Raw genomic sequence first — 16,320 nt, 5'->3', positions numbered from 1 at the left:
GAGTAACGTCATGTTGGATTTCGCAGTGGCAGATTCAAATCAGTGCATTTTCACGGTTCTTGCCAGCGTAAGGACAAATTGCCCTTCTGCGCGTATGCATACGCCTGGCCCACAGGATTAGGTTAGCGGAAGCAATTTGTATATGCCACTGCAAAATCCAACACAATGATACTCTTAATTTGAGATGAGACGGACAATACATAACTGACCCTAACCCCATACAGGTGGTTTGGGTGGGGTGCCCGTGTTACCTGCTCCCACCCCACCCACAGGGGAGGCACACAGTATGTGGGATTGGGTTTGGGTGGGGAAAGGGTTCAGCTTAGTATCACATATAGCAGCAATTGGGAATGTCATGTATTATGCATCCAGAAACAATATTAGTTGTTTGCAACTGATGAACCAAGTAACCCTTCCTCTCCTTCCTCATCAAGATCTCCGAAAACCACTGTATTTATAAACAATACCACTGCAAGAAAAGGGAATGGGTTCGGCCATGCAATACAATAACTCTCACAAAAACATAATATTTTAGTAATATTTTAAAAGCAGTATACCAGCAATTCACAAAACACATCAGATATTTCAGCTCAAAGAACCAGCAATTCACAAAACACATCTTTCAAGAAATCCATGCCCATACCTGTCCGGTGGAGGCAATGCTTGCTAAGCTGGCCTGAGACTGAAGGGTGGCGTGCTTATCGGACTCTCCAGAGACTGTGCTACTCTCAGACTGAAGAGTGGCATCGGATGCAGAAACAAGACTACTCTGAGATTGGAGAGCGATGGTAGAGTGCTTATCTGACTCTCCAGATACAACGCTTCCTTCAGTCTGAAGAGTTGATCCCTTACCAGATCCAGAAATAATACGACTTAGAGATTCCAGAGCAGGGTGTTTATTTGATCCGGATAGAACAGAACCTTCAGTCTGCAGAGTTGGGTCCTTTTTAGATCGAGGGACAGGCTGAGGAGTTGATACCTCACAAGATTCAGACTGAAGGTCAATCTGTTTATCAGTCTCAGACTCTTCTAGACTAGTCTCCCATTCCAATAAGTCCTGATCAAGGTATTGATCCAAATCTTCTAAGACTTCATCAATCCTGTCTTCTGGTTCTGGTAAGAACTTTTCTATCTTTCTATATTCCGGTAAGTCCTTGAGTAAAATGCAACAAATGAGAGATACCTTGAGTTTGACAAGTTAAATTGGTGACCATTCTATACATTCATACAGCATGCACACTGGTTTTTTGCAAAAGGTTAACATTTTGTCAACACACTTATACCCCCCTACTCGTATGTGTGTTTTTTGACAACCGGGGACTTGTGTGTCAACTGGGGACTTTTATGGGCCAAACTCCTGCCAATCGGGGACCTGTGTGTTTTTGTGTTTAGTACAACCGGGGACCTCACCCTACCCCATATAAGTACCCAGAAGAAAAGATTGGGGACCACTTGTAGGGAAGTCCCCAGTTAGTGAGAAAAACACCCACAAAAGTCCTCATTCGGAGGGGTTTACGAACTTGCCCCCCCCCCCCCACACACACACACCTATTAGACATCAAAGCTTGTTCTACAGTCCCGCTATAGACAATCATACAAACACACACAAAATTCATATTTGTTCTGTCTTCTTTTCCCTATAAAGATAATATAAACTATGATTCCATTAGTCAGAAAGGTTTGTACAGCATGGGACTGGGAGGAGGGGGAAATTGTCATCCCTATGATTTTAAAAAAGAAGGAAAACAATTATTTTAACAGAATTGTTGATTTTCATTTTTTATTCAATAGCTATCCAGTGGCCCTAAAATAATTCACTTCTTTTTAGGGGCTTCTTCGACGTTTCATACATTTAAAAGTAAAAAGGGCTTTAAACTCCCTCTCCATAAAGGGTTGCCATAACAATTAAAAACATGAACTTGATCGCATCACTGCTATGAAATTTTCCTTTGTTACATACTGAACAGTGAAATTTGACGCAACCGCCCCTTCCCGCAAACTAGACCCACAAAACTAACATGACTAAACAAAACTTCCAACCTGCACCACCCCTCTGAAAGCTTCAGAAGCAACATAAGTTTCCTAACATAAGAATGATGTGTATCACACAGAAAATATCTTACACTTCCCATAATGCATTTCTCCCATTTCAATTTTCTGTACTGATTTGCTATCTAGTGCATCATGGGTCGATAATGATGAATTGTACCTCAATGAACAGAGCACATCTTGCAAAATATGTTTATTTCTTGACTATTAACCCACTTTTAGCCCAGGCTTTTAGCCAGTCTATTCTCAAAATGAAACAAAGTGTCAGCCTGTAAAAGTAATAGGAGTATCCTTTTTGATGAAATAAGGTGATGCCCATGGATAAAAGAGATGACAGACCAACTCCAAACAGTCAAAAGTCTCAGCATCACCTGATAATGAGGGCCGATTGTTCCATGAAATACGACAGGCAAAACTGCTACGGAGGTACCGCATATTTTTATGATCTTTCGTGTAAGAGCGAAGACACGCAAAGCTCTATCGCGTATACACGAAGGCGCGCAACGCTTGTGTGATTGTTATAAATGCACGATCGGCCCTCATGAGTATGCCAGAATTCACAACATACAAAACATTGGACTTTGACTGGTTGTGAATGGTCTATAGTAGCCTGTGGATAGGCCTATATCATATTGCAAAGGATTCTGGGAAAGGTAAAATATCTTCTCTGAATTAGACTAATGTATTCATGCATCTAGGTTAATCCTATCAACTTAACCCATAAACCCAATAACCTTCCCCCTCCCTCTCTCCTAATTCTTTTCACACAATGGCAAAAAGCCTACACTTGTATTTATCAAATTCTTTGATGTGGAAAAATATAATTGTCATTTCTTATTTCATCACTGTAGATAAGCACCTGCAAATTGTATGGTCTGATTGCGTAGGACTTCAGGATGCGAACCCATCTGCACACTTTTAATGATCTCACACCATGAAAACAAAGTCCCATAAGGTATATTGTTGATCGCGATCGATGGGCAAATGTGATGCATGCTGGGAATGAAAAGGGCTCAAAAACTATAAAATTCATCACCCGAGATCACAAATTTGAGCCCTTTTCCTTCCCAGCATGCATCACTTTTGCCTATCAATCGCTATCAGCAATATACCTTATTGAAACGCATACTAAATTTGACTTTAGATAACATCATTTTTTCTTCATAGGAGCGATTCAGATCTCAGCTACAGCTATGATGGTTGAAATCAGCCCTTGCCTGATCCCTCTGACTAGTAAAACTATTCGGTTGACCGTCATTATTTTTTACCACTGGCCCTCAAATTCCATTAGGAATTACCTAATCTACATGCAAAATCATGCTAGAGTTTCTATACATCATTAAGGGATCTAAAATGAGCGTTTATTGCGTTTCGACAGTATTTTTTGTGGGACATGAGAGCACCTCAGACCTATCGAATTGCATTCTGAATCTGAAGCATGTCTTTCTGATATCAAATAATTTTCATTTTTGAAAATCACAATATAATACAAATTATAAAAAATTGATATTTTTCAAATTTTTGATATATAACAGTACTCGAAGTAAATTATATAAATCTAATGACATATTGTTAAAGTGTATGTAGCAGGAGGAAAAGCCGACGGTCAATTGAAAATTTTGACCTTTCATATTGAAGATATGGATTTTTTTCCAAAAAGACCTAATTTTTTTGGTGTTTTGGGAAAAAATCCATATCTTCAATACTGAAAGGTCAACATTTTCAATTGATCGTCGGCTTTTCATCCCACCTACATACACTTTAAGTATAAATCATCAGATTTATAAAGTTTACTTCAAGTACTGTTAAATATCAAAATATCAATTTTAATGATTTGCCATAAAATGTGTATTAAATTGCGAATTTGAAAAAATCAAAATTATTTGATATCAGAATGACATTCTTCGTATTCAGAATGCAATTCGATATGTCTGTGATGTGCTCTAATGTCCCACAATAAATACTGTCCAAACGTTCATACCCCAGCCCTTAAAAATTACTTGATCTCTTCCATTTGTGATACACTTGCAGGATTTAACATTACTAATCATAACCAATCCAAATTGAGCCAAAACTATACAAATTTCTGCTCATTTTAATGCGTAATTTAATGCCAGTAATGGGTTTTTTCCTGATTAATTGAAATTAAGGGCACACAGCCATATTTCTATTTGGTGGTGTGAAACTTATGCCCATATCATACCAGGCAATTCAGTATTGAAGTTACGTAATGTTACTATGTCAATGGGATCACGCGCTTGAGTAATGAACCACAATCGAAACAATCACCACACAAAGTGTATGGCACTCGAAGGCATGCCAAAATAGCGTGATCCGGTAACCAAGAGAATTACGTAACCACTTCGATGCTGAATAAGGAGCATAGCATTTTGTGTGATGTACTTCCATCGCTTGGTTGGACAAGGGACATCCGATATATGGATCAGAAGCCTAGTCAAATCACAACCAGTTTACTTCAAGGCAATTTTCTACCCGCAATGGTTCTGTAAAGCTGAAGTGTTTCATTTGAAGCTTACAGAATTTATGTAATGCGTGGCCTAAGTAACACTTTAGCCTATGAAACTTTTTAAATAAACCAACATCAATAAATAACACAACCATGCCAACAATTAACGAGAAAAAGGTTAATTAAAAAACAAAAACACAAAAGGACAAACACTTTACATCACAATTAGTTCTGTTGTTCTCCAGATGTGTTCACACACATTCTATCACAAAATTGACTATCTTTTTTAATTTTTTCCCTAAAATAACCTGACTTTGAGGCAACAACCAATTACTACAGATTACCCACTAAGCAAATAATGAAAACATAAATGTTGTCCTTTTCATGCTCAACCATCCATGTCTAATTTTCAAAAATGGCAGATTTTTGTTCTGAATAGACCCATAGAGCTCATCATGTCCAATTATGACGAAAAATGGACGACTTTGACAAAACTAAGTTGAGGGTTGCTGGTCTCAAAGAGTGCCGACACTGATTGAGGAACCCGTCAACATAAAAAGGACACAATGGGGCTATTCCAGTTGAAGTCCATACACCCCCCTATGGAAGACATGACATTAATATCTCACACAGGGAGTGTAGATATCAAATGGAGTCACCCATTCAGGTAACCCCATTTGAAATTTACACTCCCTGTGTGAAATATTAAGCTCATGTCTTTCACAGAGGGTGTATGGATTTAAAACGGAACACCCCAATAAATGGTTTTCACCATATCACATGTGACCAGAAAGAATCACTCGACTTTTTATCATATAATTGTCAATAAAATCAAATCAAGATTGTTGTACACACGGCATCCATGTACAAAAGTTTTTCTTGTAATTTGATGAAGCCTGAAAAATTCTGCATTTTCTTTCTATTTTCCCTAAAATGTGCATTATGCATGTAAACAAGGACTTCAAATGTGTTTCTTGAATGCCTTTGTGAAATGTATGGTAGTTAATTGGTTTTGGCCTCATTATACAGTATGTTTTACTTACTATTTTTCTATTATATTTTACAAAATGTTTGTTCTCTTTAATTGAACATTTACGTTGTTTGACTGCACCCTGTAACATCCACATGAATGTGTGTTTTGAAAAGTAATATTGATATCACATCACACTACAATCCAGGAAAAAAAGGTTGGCACACTTTGCCTGTCTTTTGGTATATCTCTGCCCCGCTCCCCCAATTCAATGTTGGACCAAGCCATGTTGTCAACAGGTCTGTGAGACCCTCCAACATTGAAAGATGGGGAGTGGGGAAGGGTGAGATATAGGGGGTAGTCTGTACTTCACATATACTGCATGTATGTTTCACTCACTTCTCCAATTTTGATAGGGCACGCTTTTCAATTGTTTAGTGCAAGTGTGCCAACTATTTTTTCCTTGATTGTAGGAGCTCAATTTCAAATTATTAGACCAGTTTTTATAGTTATGTTTTTTAGTCTGCCAACATATTTCTGGCAGTGGCATAGTCATTACTTTTTCAGAGGGGCAAAGAGGGCAAATGGGGTATAAGGCAACTTACGAGGGGTGAATTTGATAAAATGGTCAAACATGGGCGAAAAAGAAAAAAAAGAGACATACAAATTTTAAATATCAGGGCGGCCAGGATCTCACGGGGGCAAGAGGTGTCAAGACTTCGAACAAGAGGGGCAGCTTAATTCCCCCTCCCCTTTTCCCCTGGCTATGCCACTGGTTCTAGGGTTTAGTCAGAATAAGTTACGTTTTTGTTATCCACAGTATGCTATTTTAGATGCAGTCAACAATCAAGTATAACTAAACATTTTTAATTTCAATTTGTTGATTTTAAAACCATTTCAATTGCCGTAAAACTGCACAATTCCACTCCCAGTAGTTTTCCTAAATTCTTTAAACTACATGAAGATGTTTGGAACATACACCAAAATAGTTTACAAACAGAGCATACATTTTTGAAATCATAAACAAGGATAATACAATCAAACAATCAACTAGCTCACAAATTAAAGTTATAAGATCTGTAATGACCAAATAAGATTCAAAAGAAAACAGTGAAAATCCAAGCTATATTTGATTTTAAAACAATAAATATTGCAATTATTGTTTAAAAGCACAGTTTGTTCCTCCACCAGTTCTTTTCTGCTAGTAGTTTAGAACCGTATACAAATAGCATGCAAATAGTTCACACAGAACACAGAACAGACACAAAATAAATGTTGATGGCAATCACTAACAGGATATAGTCAAATATCTGACAGGTTAAGATTTGTTGTAAAACATAAAAATTTCCACTATGCTCATTTCTGGCTCCATAACAACACACACAAAAACAAAGAATTTCAAATTAAAACAACAAAAATCATAACCAGATGCAATCTAAAGATAAACAATGAAGAACATAGAAAGAAAAAAAAAAAGAAATAAGAAAAAGGAAATCAATCATAAACAGCAAAAGTTATGCAACAGGTATCTACAACAATCACGGCAATGTTGTTTTATTTTATTACTTTATGCAACGCAAAACAGAATTCATTATTATTAGTAAACAAATCAACAATGCTATACTTCAAAAAGGATAGCATAATACAAAAGATTTATTTGACCTCAGTGATGACAACAACATCTTTGTCTTCATGATTCAACTAAAGCAGATATGTGACCTGCTCCCACAAAATGAGCGTAAAGTCACAAATTGGGAGTTTCGAGACGTTCCAATTATTGAGTTGCTGTTCTTTGTTTGAAGACGCCTGTATATTCAGTGGTATGTCCTTTGTGAATGCTGTACTCTGTATACAATTCTGTCCCCATTCACAAAGAACATGCCACTGCCAATATAGGTGTCCTCAAACAAGAAGAGCAATTTCTCAACAGTTGGAACGTCTCAAAACTGCAAACTTGCAACTTTACGCTTATTTTGAGGGAGCAGATCACATAGAGTATTCACACAGCAAACAGTTCATGCAATGTACAGAAATAATCTACAATCACTAAAGACAGTGCAAGATAATAAAACTAATAGCCCTGCCCCTGTGTCACTAGGAACAACTGTGAAATATTGCAAAATAAATGTACACTTAAAGGTTTTGGAAATTTGAACGTAGCAAGATCAACCCAAAGTTTCATGTTTGTAGATATTTGTTTTCCTCTATGCCTTTAAGAAAATGTATACATTTATCATGGCGGACATACAAACATAGCAATTAGGCATAGCCCAATGTATACACTGTAATTGGCAGTATGAATCGGGCTGTCAATAGGAATAATTGCAGTATGAATAGGGCTTTAGTCTATTCAATGTGAGTGTGAGCACCAGAAAAATTGCAGGAGTGGAGGAAAATGAATTTCAAGGGCAGGTGGAAATGTCCTCAATATTTTATTTTAACTGTGGAAAAGCACTAGATTGGGGGTATTCCCCTCCCCCACAGCTTTACCACTTTATATGTTAAAAATTCAAAATTTTCAAAATTGTACATTGTCATGATCATATTTGGAATCAGCAAGAAAAATGCATTAAAATGAGTACAAACAAGTCTCGTATTGGTTCAGTGGTTCTTAAGATAGCTCTTGATATTTTGAGAAAATATCTAAAAACTTGGGGCATTTTTATGTTGAAACCTATGGCTAGCATGCAGAAAATGTGACAGAGGCCTGAACAAGAAGCACACCAAACTCAAGTCAAGTCAAGTAAGCAGGCAGAAACAAGCAAACAAAAAACACACAACTACCCTGAATGTTACCTGTGGTACTGATGTTATTGAATGAATCTCATCGCTGCTTTCTTGGGATATAGTACTGGGTGGCTAATTAACATAAAACAAATAAAACAAATGAGTTAATTAGGATGACATGACATGATAATACAGTGCAAGGTGCATGACAATGGTGTGAATGTTAACATGGTACATGATTAGAATGTAGGGGCCAAATTATGTTCTCAAGATAGACCAGGTTCGACTGATTTCTCACTAACACTTTCTTAGGATAGACAGGATATGATATTGATATGAACAGCTCTTTTCAGAGCCACAGCCCAGTTATGAATCCATAAGTGAAGTGTTTACTATCTGCTTGCTGTCAACAAAATAAAGCTTCTGCTGCTGTTGAGAGAGATGAATTGATAAATACTCAGAATGGTTATGAATCAATGGACAAAATGGATAAAAAACAACAATGAACATTAGAGGCCAAAGCTGTTGAAGACAAATTGAGAATCAGTTGCAGACCCTGATGCCCCTTGATAGGGTGAATGACGAAAGCTGCCATGAAGCAACCCGCGAGCCTCCTTTTGGCTGCTCTATTCATGTATTGGGCTAACCCAGTCAGAGAGAACAGGACCAATACTATTCTGAACTTTCTTGTGACAGATGAACAAGAACTAGTTCTATTCATGTATTGGACTATCAGAGGGCACAGGACCAATGCTATTCAGAACTTTCTTAATTTGATATGAACAGCTCTTTTCAGAACCACAGCTCAGTTATGAACACAGTACTATGCTGAACTTTCTTAATTTGCAGACCCCGATGCTCCTCGATAGCATGAGTGATGAAAGCTGACATGAAGCAATCCACGAGTCTCCTTTTGGCTGTATTAACCTATCAGAGGGGACAGCACAGTGCCAATGCTATTCTGAACTTCCTTGTGACAGATGTACACATGCCACTTTCACAACCTCTTCAGGGATAATTGCCAGTTTATGGATGCAAGTAAGTGCATACTTTTCCTGTATTACCATGATTACTGTTTTTAGCATCATAAAACAAGGGCATAGTACTTTCATTAATTTGTTCCCCATCATAAAATTCTCAAAATACATCCTGATTACATGACTCTCCATCAACACCCTCACACCTCATAAAAGATGTTTTAATTTAAAACAAAAGTACCAAACAATTAGACAATTACATAACAAATGTTGAAAGCAATAATTAATAACTTGCCAATGTGGCCCTGACTAATGAGCGATTGGCACATTTTGACATTTACAGATCCTATCATGCCCAATTAATTAGTAGACATAATGGCTGCATGCTTGTTAATTACTGGTTTTATGATCTTTTCTAATTGATTGTTCACACCTCTGGATTAATCAAAAAACTTTTCGTGATGACAGAATCTTGACAGATATAACATGGAGAGTTGCCACAAAGTGCTTTGAACAGCCCAATTGGGCTGTTTTCAAAATGTCCTCAATGAAAATATTGTAATTATATGTACTGAAGATCAGCAAAGTATTAGTGCTTTTCTGAAATAATACACTCATTTGAACTGCTCCCAAATTAGTCTGTGTCTGAGAGCTACCAACATGTGTAGGGGTATATAGCATGGTAACATTTGAGCTGACTCGGGTGTCACCCTTGCTTCCTGGGCTTTGCCCTCGTTTCACGCCTTCAGTGTGGACACACCCCGGGACACCCCTCCCGAGTGTGCCATTGGCACAAAACCCACCTCTCCTGCACTCTTTGACAAAAGACTACTCCAAATCTGATATTTATGAATTTCATATCTTGGACTTGAACAAATAGGGGATTCCCAAAACATGAACCTTTCCATGGAAAATCAGCTTGCGCATAAAATGGACTTTCTTCTAAAATGTTCTTTTTCAGTTCTTAAATTGATTTCAATTTCTGTTTACTGAAATAAACAGTCCTTTATATTTGTTTTAGGATATGCCTGTTGCATCAGGTTAGCATAGACTGTGTGATAGCTGCGATACCTCTACAGATAGCACAGCTGCAGTAGCTTGTTGGCCGATTCATGGCAGCTCCCATCACTCATGCAATTCGAGGGTCTACACTAGCTACTCCCATTTGTTTAGCTTTTATGAATCCCAGGCAAATATTATCCTCTGAACTTCAGAGAAATGTTTGTTAAACATGTTAAATGGTTAAATCAAGACCTATGGTTAATGGTCAAACACCTAAAACAAAGTTTTGGGTGTTTTCCCCCTTGGTTTTGCCAGAATGTTTGACCTGTTGAAAGCAAAGAACTTCAACTGGATGTGATATGTCAACACCCCCATGTTCTGATACATTGTAGAAATCATGTTGACAGATGTCACAAGGCCATTTTCTGATGGCATCTTTCATTAATGTGAAATTGATAGGGATCAATATGCTATATGAATGTTAGACAATAATTGATGAATGTCAGATTGGAAAGGCCTACCACTAGGTGATAAGTAATACCACAGTATAGTCCATCCTCGTCATGCTTAGAAAAATAATAGGCCTATAGAGTTTTCTTTTAATTGGCCCCTTCCTGCCGTCGATGGCGCTTTGGTTCAGCCACAGATCCTGGACAGAAACGTGGTTCAACTTCAATCAGGCCGGAATTAGCAAAGCGGAAAACTGAAAGCAAGGCAAGTATTTTTCACAGTATTCAAAGTTAATTTGCCAACCAACTGTACGGATTATTTAACAGAGACTTGGTACATGGTAGTACAAGTACAATAGAAGTAAATTATGTTCAGTATCTTACTAATTTCTATCTGCATAATTAATTACAGCTCATTTTAATTTTTTGAGAAATTAGTCCTGTGAGGGACAAGATATAGACCATGACAGAGCACCTTCCTTAGGAGCTGTACCTATGTAATTCCAGGGCTTTCCTTCTCCTTCATGCTCTTCAAATCCCTTTACACCTGTTCAACAGAAACTCTGATCTTGCTATATACCTCTCAATTTTATCCATTTAGTGCCTGTCCCTTCACTATATTATGTGGATGCATATACCACTGTAGGGTTTACATTTTCACATGATATCATTTCAACTTTGTCCCACTATCAAAATTATTTACCCCTCAAATTCAACCAAATATTTGTCATATCCTAATATTTGTCCAAATTGAACCAGTGTGAATGAAACGAGGCTTCCAAAAGCTTAAATCCCCTGTAATCCTTCAAAACATGTGTAACTACCGAGTATTGAACAAATGACTTATTGCTAGTCAACCTGTAGTTTATGTTTGACAAAAAGATTGACGGAACAACGTCAAAGAAACATCAAACAAATCGCTACGTACTTCAGCAGGACGCCTAAAATATGTAACATGCGTTTTCTTTCCCTGGGTGTGTTTTGTTCTTTGCGGCGCATTTAAGAAGCAGTGTAAGAATGCTTAGATAAATACACTTGCATGTACTAGAGAAAAGTATACAGCAACTATGGAATAACAAAGCTAACTGGAATGTGATCTCATCTTATTGACTGAAATTAATCTTAATCAAATTTTTAGTCTCACAAATATGGTTGTTTTTTTTGACAATCCGTAAGTCAAATTTAGAGGTGGAACCATGGCTACAAATTTTAATAGTTGTGAGATGAAAATTCAAGTAAACAGGTCAAATGATATTTACTTAAAGTATATGTAGCTGGGAGGAAATGCGGAGGATGATTTGAAAATTTTGACCTCTTGTATTGAAGATACACATTTTTTCCCCTTTTTGGACAAAAAATCTATATCTTTAATACAAAAATCAAATTTTTCAAATGTTTGTCAGCTTTTCCTCCCAGATATATAGGCCTATATCATTAGATTTATAAATTTTACTTTATCTCAAAAGATATTAAGTAGTTTGTTCTTGTCCCCACACTGTGGTGGCTCCCTACATTTGCCTACACTGTAAGCATAGACTGTGGGGTCTATGCTGTATTCCCCTCAAATTCAAAACTCTGCGTATATAAGTCGTCACTCAACCAATATGTCAATCAACCAACCACATCATGGGCCCAAATTATTATGTAATTATGTAACACTGACAAATTTGATAGTATAGATTTATGAATTTGTATAAGAGTGTCAAATTTTTTATACTGAGCAGTCTTCTATAGGCCTAGACCTTTCAGTATCCCACTGGCTCTGTCTCAGTCACCATAGACTGGCTTCATGTTTCCAGCAGAGATCTCTGGTTCCAGCTTGCTCTCAATTCCCTGGCCCAGCAGACAGGGAGCTGACTGGTATATCCTACTGTTCCTTTGTCTTCAAGGACCTATCCTACTGTTCCTCAAGGACCTAACTGTCTCCAGTAATATTCAAATGACTTCATCACAGGTAGCCTCCACTCAGACAGGAATCATGTCCAAGAATTGCTGGACAAAATCAATAATCATGTTACCAGTCCTCAAAAGGCTTCAGTACCACTCCAATTCAAGTATAGTCTGCATGTCAAGTACAAGATATAGATAATCAATCCATGTTATAAGCTTTTCAAAAATTGGTTCCAACTTCAACATCATTATTAGACAATTATCAGAGATACTTGAGTCCATAGGCTACACATTTGTAAGTGCAACATGGATTTTTTTCATTCAAGGATTATGTGTCTGGATTGAAGTGTTTTTCATTGTCTTATAGAGAGAAGCCATGATGTCAACAGTGTCTGCACTCCTGTACCCTGAAGAGACATGATGCTGGTTTTAAAGTAGGCCCAGAGAAGATGTAATGATCTTCACAGCATATTCTATAATTGATGACAATGATATAGCTCTGGATTTATTATAAAAACTTCAATTTTTACTGTAATTAAAGCAATTCAGGTTTACTCTTTCACATCATATTTTAGAATGGGCATTGATTATAATCATGCAAAAAGTAGAAATTCAAGAAAAATTAAGGGTGTCAACAAGCAACAAAAAAAAAGCGCAGTGATTTATAGTGCGCTACACACAGGCACAACGCCTAGACATTGATCCACAAGCCTCAGCCACAGGCAACAAGTACAAGATGTATAATAGGCCTAACTCTCAGTAGCTACCAGAGTTGAATTTTTCACATCAGTTTGGCTATATTACCTGAAACAACGTATGAGTTGAAACATGTCTGATATTGAAAAACAGGTCTTAAGATTGCTTTTGTTTTCAAATTTCTAAAAACAAACCCTGGAGCATAGATAGATAAAAAAATAATGATTTGTGTGTCGAAAATAAAAAGAAAAGAACAACAAAAGCCACGCACCCGGCCAAAAGGGCAAATGGCCTAAATCTAGGCCTATAATATGCCTGTAGGCATTGCTTTAATTGTGAGTCATTAAATTCAAATCAAAATTTCATTTGCAAGTCATTACATGATGAAGGCGGCTGGAGGGATTGAAAGCTTTCGTTCTTCAACACACCTGCATCAAAAACAGGTCTAAAGTTAAACACCATCACAGCAGTAGATGATGAATGCAGATAACAAGCCCTCACGTGTTTAGCTGGTTTCAAATATAATCATTAGTCGCTAATAAACAAGCCCTTGCATGTTTAGCAATGAATAAAAACTATTGATGTTGAGGTTGAAAATAAGAACGATTAACTTTTGTTTCGCAACAATTAAAAAGGAAATTAAATGATTTTTATTGTTTGCCAACAAAATATTGAAACAAAACCAACACCTGTTATATAATTCCATGAGCAATTACTCCTATTGAGCTTAATGGACTAATAGTCTCCACTGATATTCACATATAAGACTAATAGGTCATTAGCAGAGAAGATATATTGTACTTCCCACAATGCATTTCTTTTACTTTCGGTTTTCTGTACTTGTAGGCTATCCAATTCAACATGAGTCTTTAGAGCATGCCCTGATCTCAACAATCCCTGTTTAACCAGTCTATTCTTAACCTGAGAAGGCATGTATTTACTAAAGGGAACCTGTGCCAACTGTGGGGTCAGAGGCAAAAGGCCGTAAGTACAAAAACACCATTTAATGATACAGACGTTTGTACTTAAAGGGCCTTTTGGCTCTCACACATTCCATGCACTAGTGTTGCACTTAGGGCTTTACATTTTCACTGATAACAGTTTCTGTGGTTATAACTTGTTTATGGTATACAATCATAAGGTGCCCATTGTAAGGAATATTTTGGTACCAAAATCTCATTTTCGCCAATATGCACTTGGGGCCTTTTGGCTCAGACCCCTCGAAATAGAAGTGTCATACATGAGGTAGCAAGCGTACCATGTTGCAAAGGATTCTGGGACGTGTAAAATATCATCTCTGGGTCATTAGTGTCAAATGGTGGACAGGTGATTTAGAAGTCGTTAACTGATCATCATCAGAGTCAAGTGTACATGCCGCTGATGTGCTGTCCACTAAGTAATACCACGTCAGTAGTACATCTGTAAGGATGGTAAGGAGAGGAGGAGAGACACAGGTCTTGGTGGTAACAAAAGAAGATGATCAGGAAATGATGAGACTCCACACTTGCAAATCATTAAATCATATCTACTTATTACAATTGAATATGTTGTGTTGTAATGTATTAGTTGTCTATAGTGCTTGGCACCTTGATCTTTGATAAAGGATGATGAGGACTGGCTGGCTCCTTGTTATCTGATGGCAAAGTGGGACAGGATGTTTTCATCTCTATTTCATTCTCCTTCTCTTATATTTTTTAGGAATCAGGATTGCACTGATCACTTGTGTTTACTATCAAGAATTTAAGAAGGATTTGTCAGAAAGTTTTTACCAAGTGCTTAATATGCCACATCTAACTATATAACACATGACAGCTATTCCTGATAGGGCTACCATCTGCAATAGTTGCCATTTGATATACCAAAACTTAGAGTATTACATCCGGCAGCTATTCCTGATAGGGCTACCATCTGCAATAGTTGCCCTTTGTCACTTGGAAGTTTTTACCAAGTGTTCAATACACCAAATCTAACTATAACACACGGCAGCTATTCCTGATAGGGCCACCATCTGCAATAGCTGCCATTTGTTACTTTTTAAATCTTACCAAGTGCTCAATATGCCAAATCTAACCATCTCACACCTGGCAGCTATTGTAGGCACGCCATTCTTGCCCTAAACCCTAACTACATAGGACAAAATGTGGTGGACAATTGATAATATATTTAAATCAGAAAATCACCAAAAAGGGGTAGGATTATCATGATATTTTTGGCATTTTCTATGAACAAAATTGTCATAATCTGTGATTAAACACCAAATTAGAGTCAAGAGTGAAATGTTAGGTTTGGATTTATTTCTCACAGGATCAAATGATCTAATTCTATTATTATTGTTGTGATGGTATGGGTGGTCTATGTAGCAATGGACAGACATGATGCCTACCTTCATTTATAAAATCATACAAATCAAAAAACAATCTTTAGCAAATCCTTTCCCACACAAAAACCACATATATTTAATATTGAATGATGCCTTTGGTTTATTTCTGTGTATTGATTTGTCTATGGATGTAGGCAGTAATCTGGCACCTCATGATTGATCTTATGTGAAATTTTGGAAAATTTTGCTTCAGGTAATGTGATTTTACTTTTGATTTACTTGTTTATATGCTTGCATGCTTACTTGCTTGCTTGTTTACCTGCATACTTGTTTACTTTCTAACTTTATACCTGATCACCTGTGTACTTATTTGATAGGTCCTTTCCTTTTAGGTTTGAAGTTATTTCTATTGTTGTATTAAATTACTTGATCACTTGCTTGAATTTGTACTCGTTTGTTTGCATACATTTTTGCTTGATTACTTGCTTGCTTGTCTATTTATTTGTTTGATTGTTTGTTTTAATGTGTTTAGTCTCTTTAGGTGATTTCCATTTTGGGAGCATATTTGCAGTGTATTTTTCTCATTTCTAGGAAAGCTTTAATATGGAGAAAATTCAAGCCTGAAAACAAAATCCACTTCTACAATATAGATAAGTCTAACTGTCCCCAAATGTTGACAGTTCCAATATCTTACGTATCCCTTTATTTGGGAAAGCAAAATTTTCCTACAAATGTCAAAATAGTCCATGAAAGAGCTTCCTGGATTCCCAACT

The 16,320-nt window shown here is 37.0% G+C and overlaps 1 protein-coding gene across 1 annotated transcript in view; it reads right to left on the bottom strand.

Moving 5' to 3' along the window:
* LOC140172507 (uncharacterized) overlaps positions 1 to 16,320 on the bottom strand; it is a 270,463-nt gene that overhangs the window by 125,086 nt on the left and 129,057 nt on the right. Inside the window, exons 7-8 of the mRNA XM_072195651.1 lie at positions 8,283 to 8,345; positions 644 to 1,153 (exon numbers count right to left, since the gene is read on the bottom strand). Of these exons, the coding sequence (XP_072051752.1) occupies positions 644 to 1,153; positions 8,283 to 8,345 (573 nt within the window). The remainder of the gene's footprint in view (positions 1 to 643; positions 1,154 to 8,282; positions 8,346 to 16,320) is intronic.

This window comes from Amphiura filiformis, chromosome 16 (assembly GCF_039555335.1).
Source record: "Amphiura filiformis chromosome 16, Afil_fr2py, whole genome shotgun sequence".
NCBI classification, from domain to species: Eukaryota; Metazoa; Echinodermata; class Ophiuroidea; order Amphilepidida; family Amphiuridae; genus Amphiura; species Amphiura filiformis.
The sequence above is the reverse complement of the archived record's forward strand: the minus strand, read 5'-3'. Positions and strand labels throughout refer to the sequence as shown.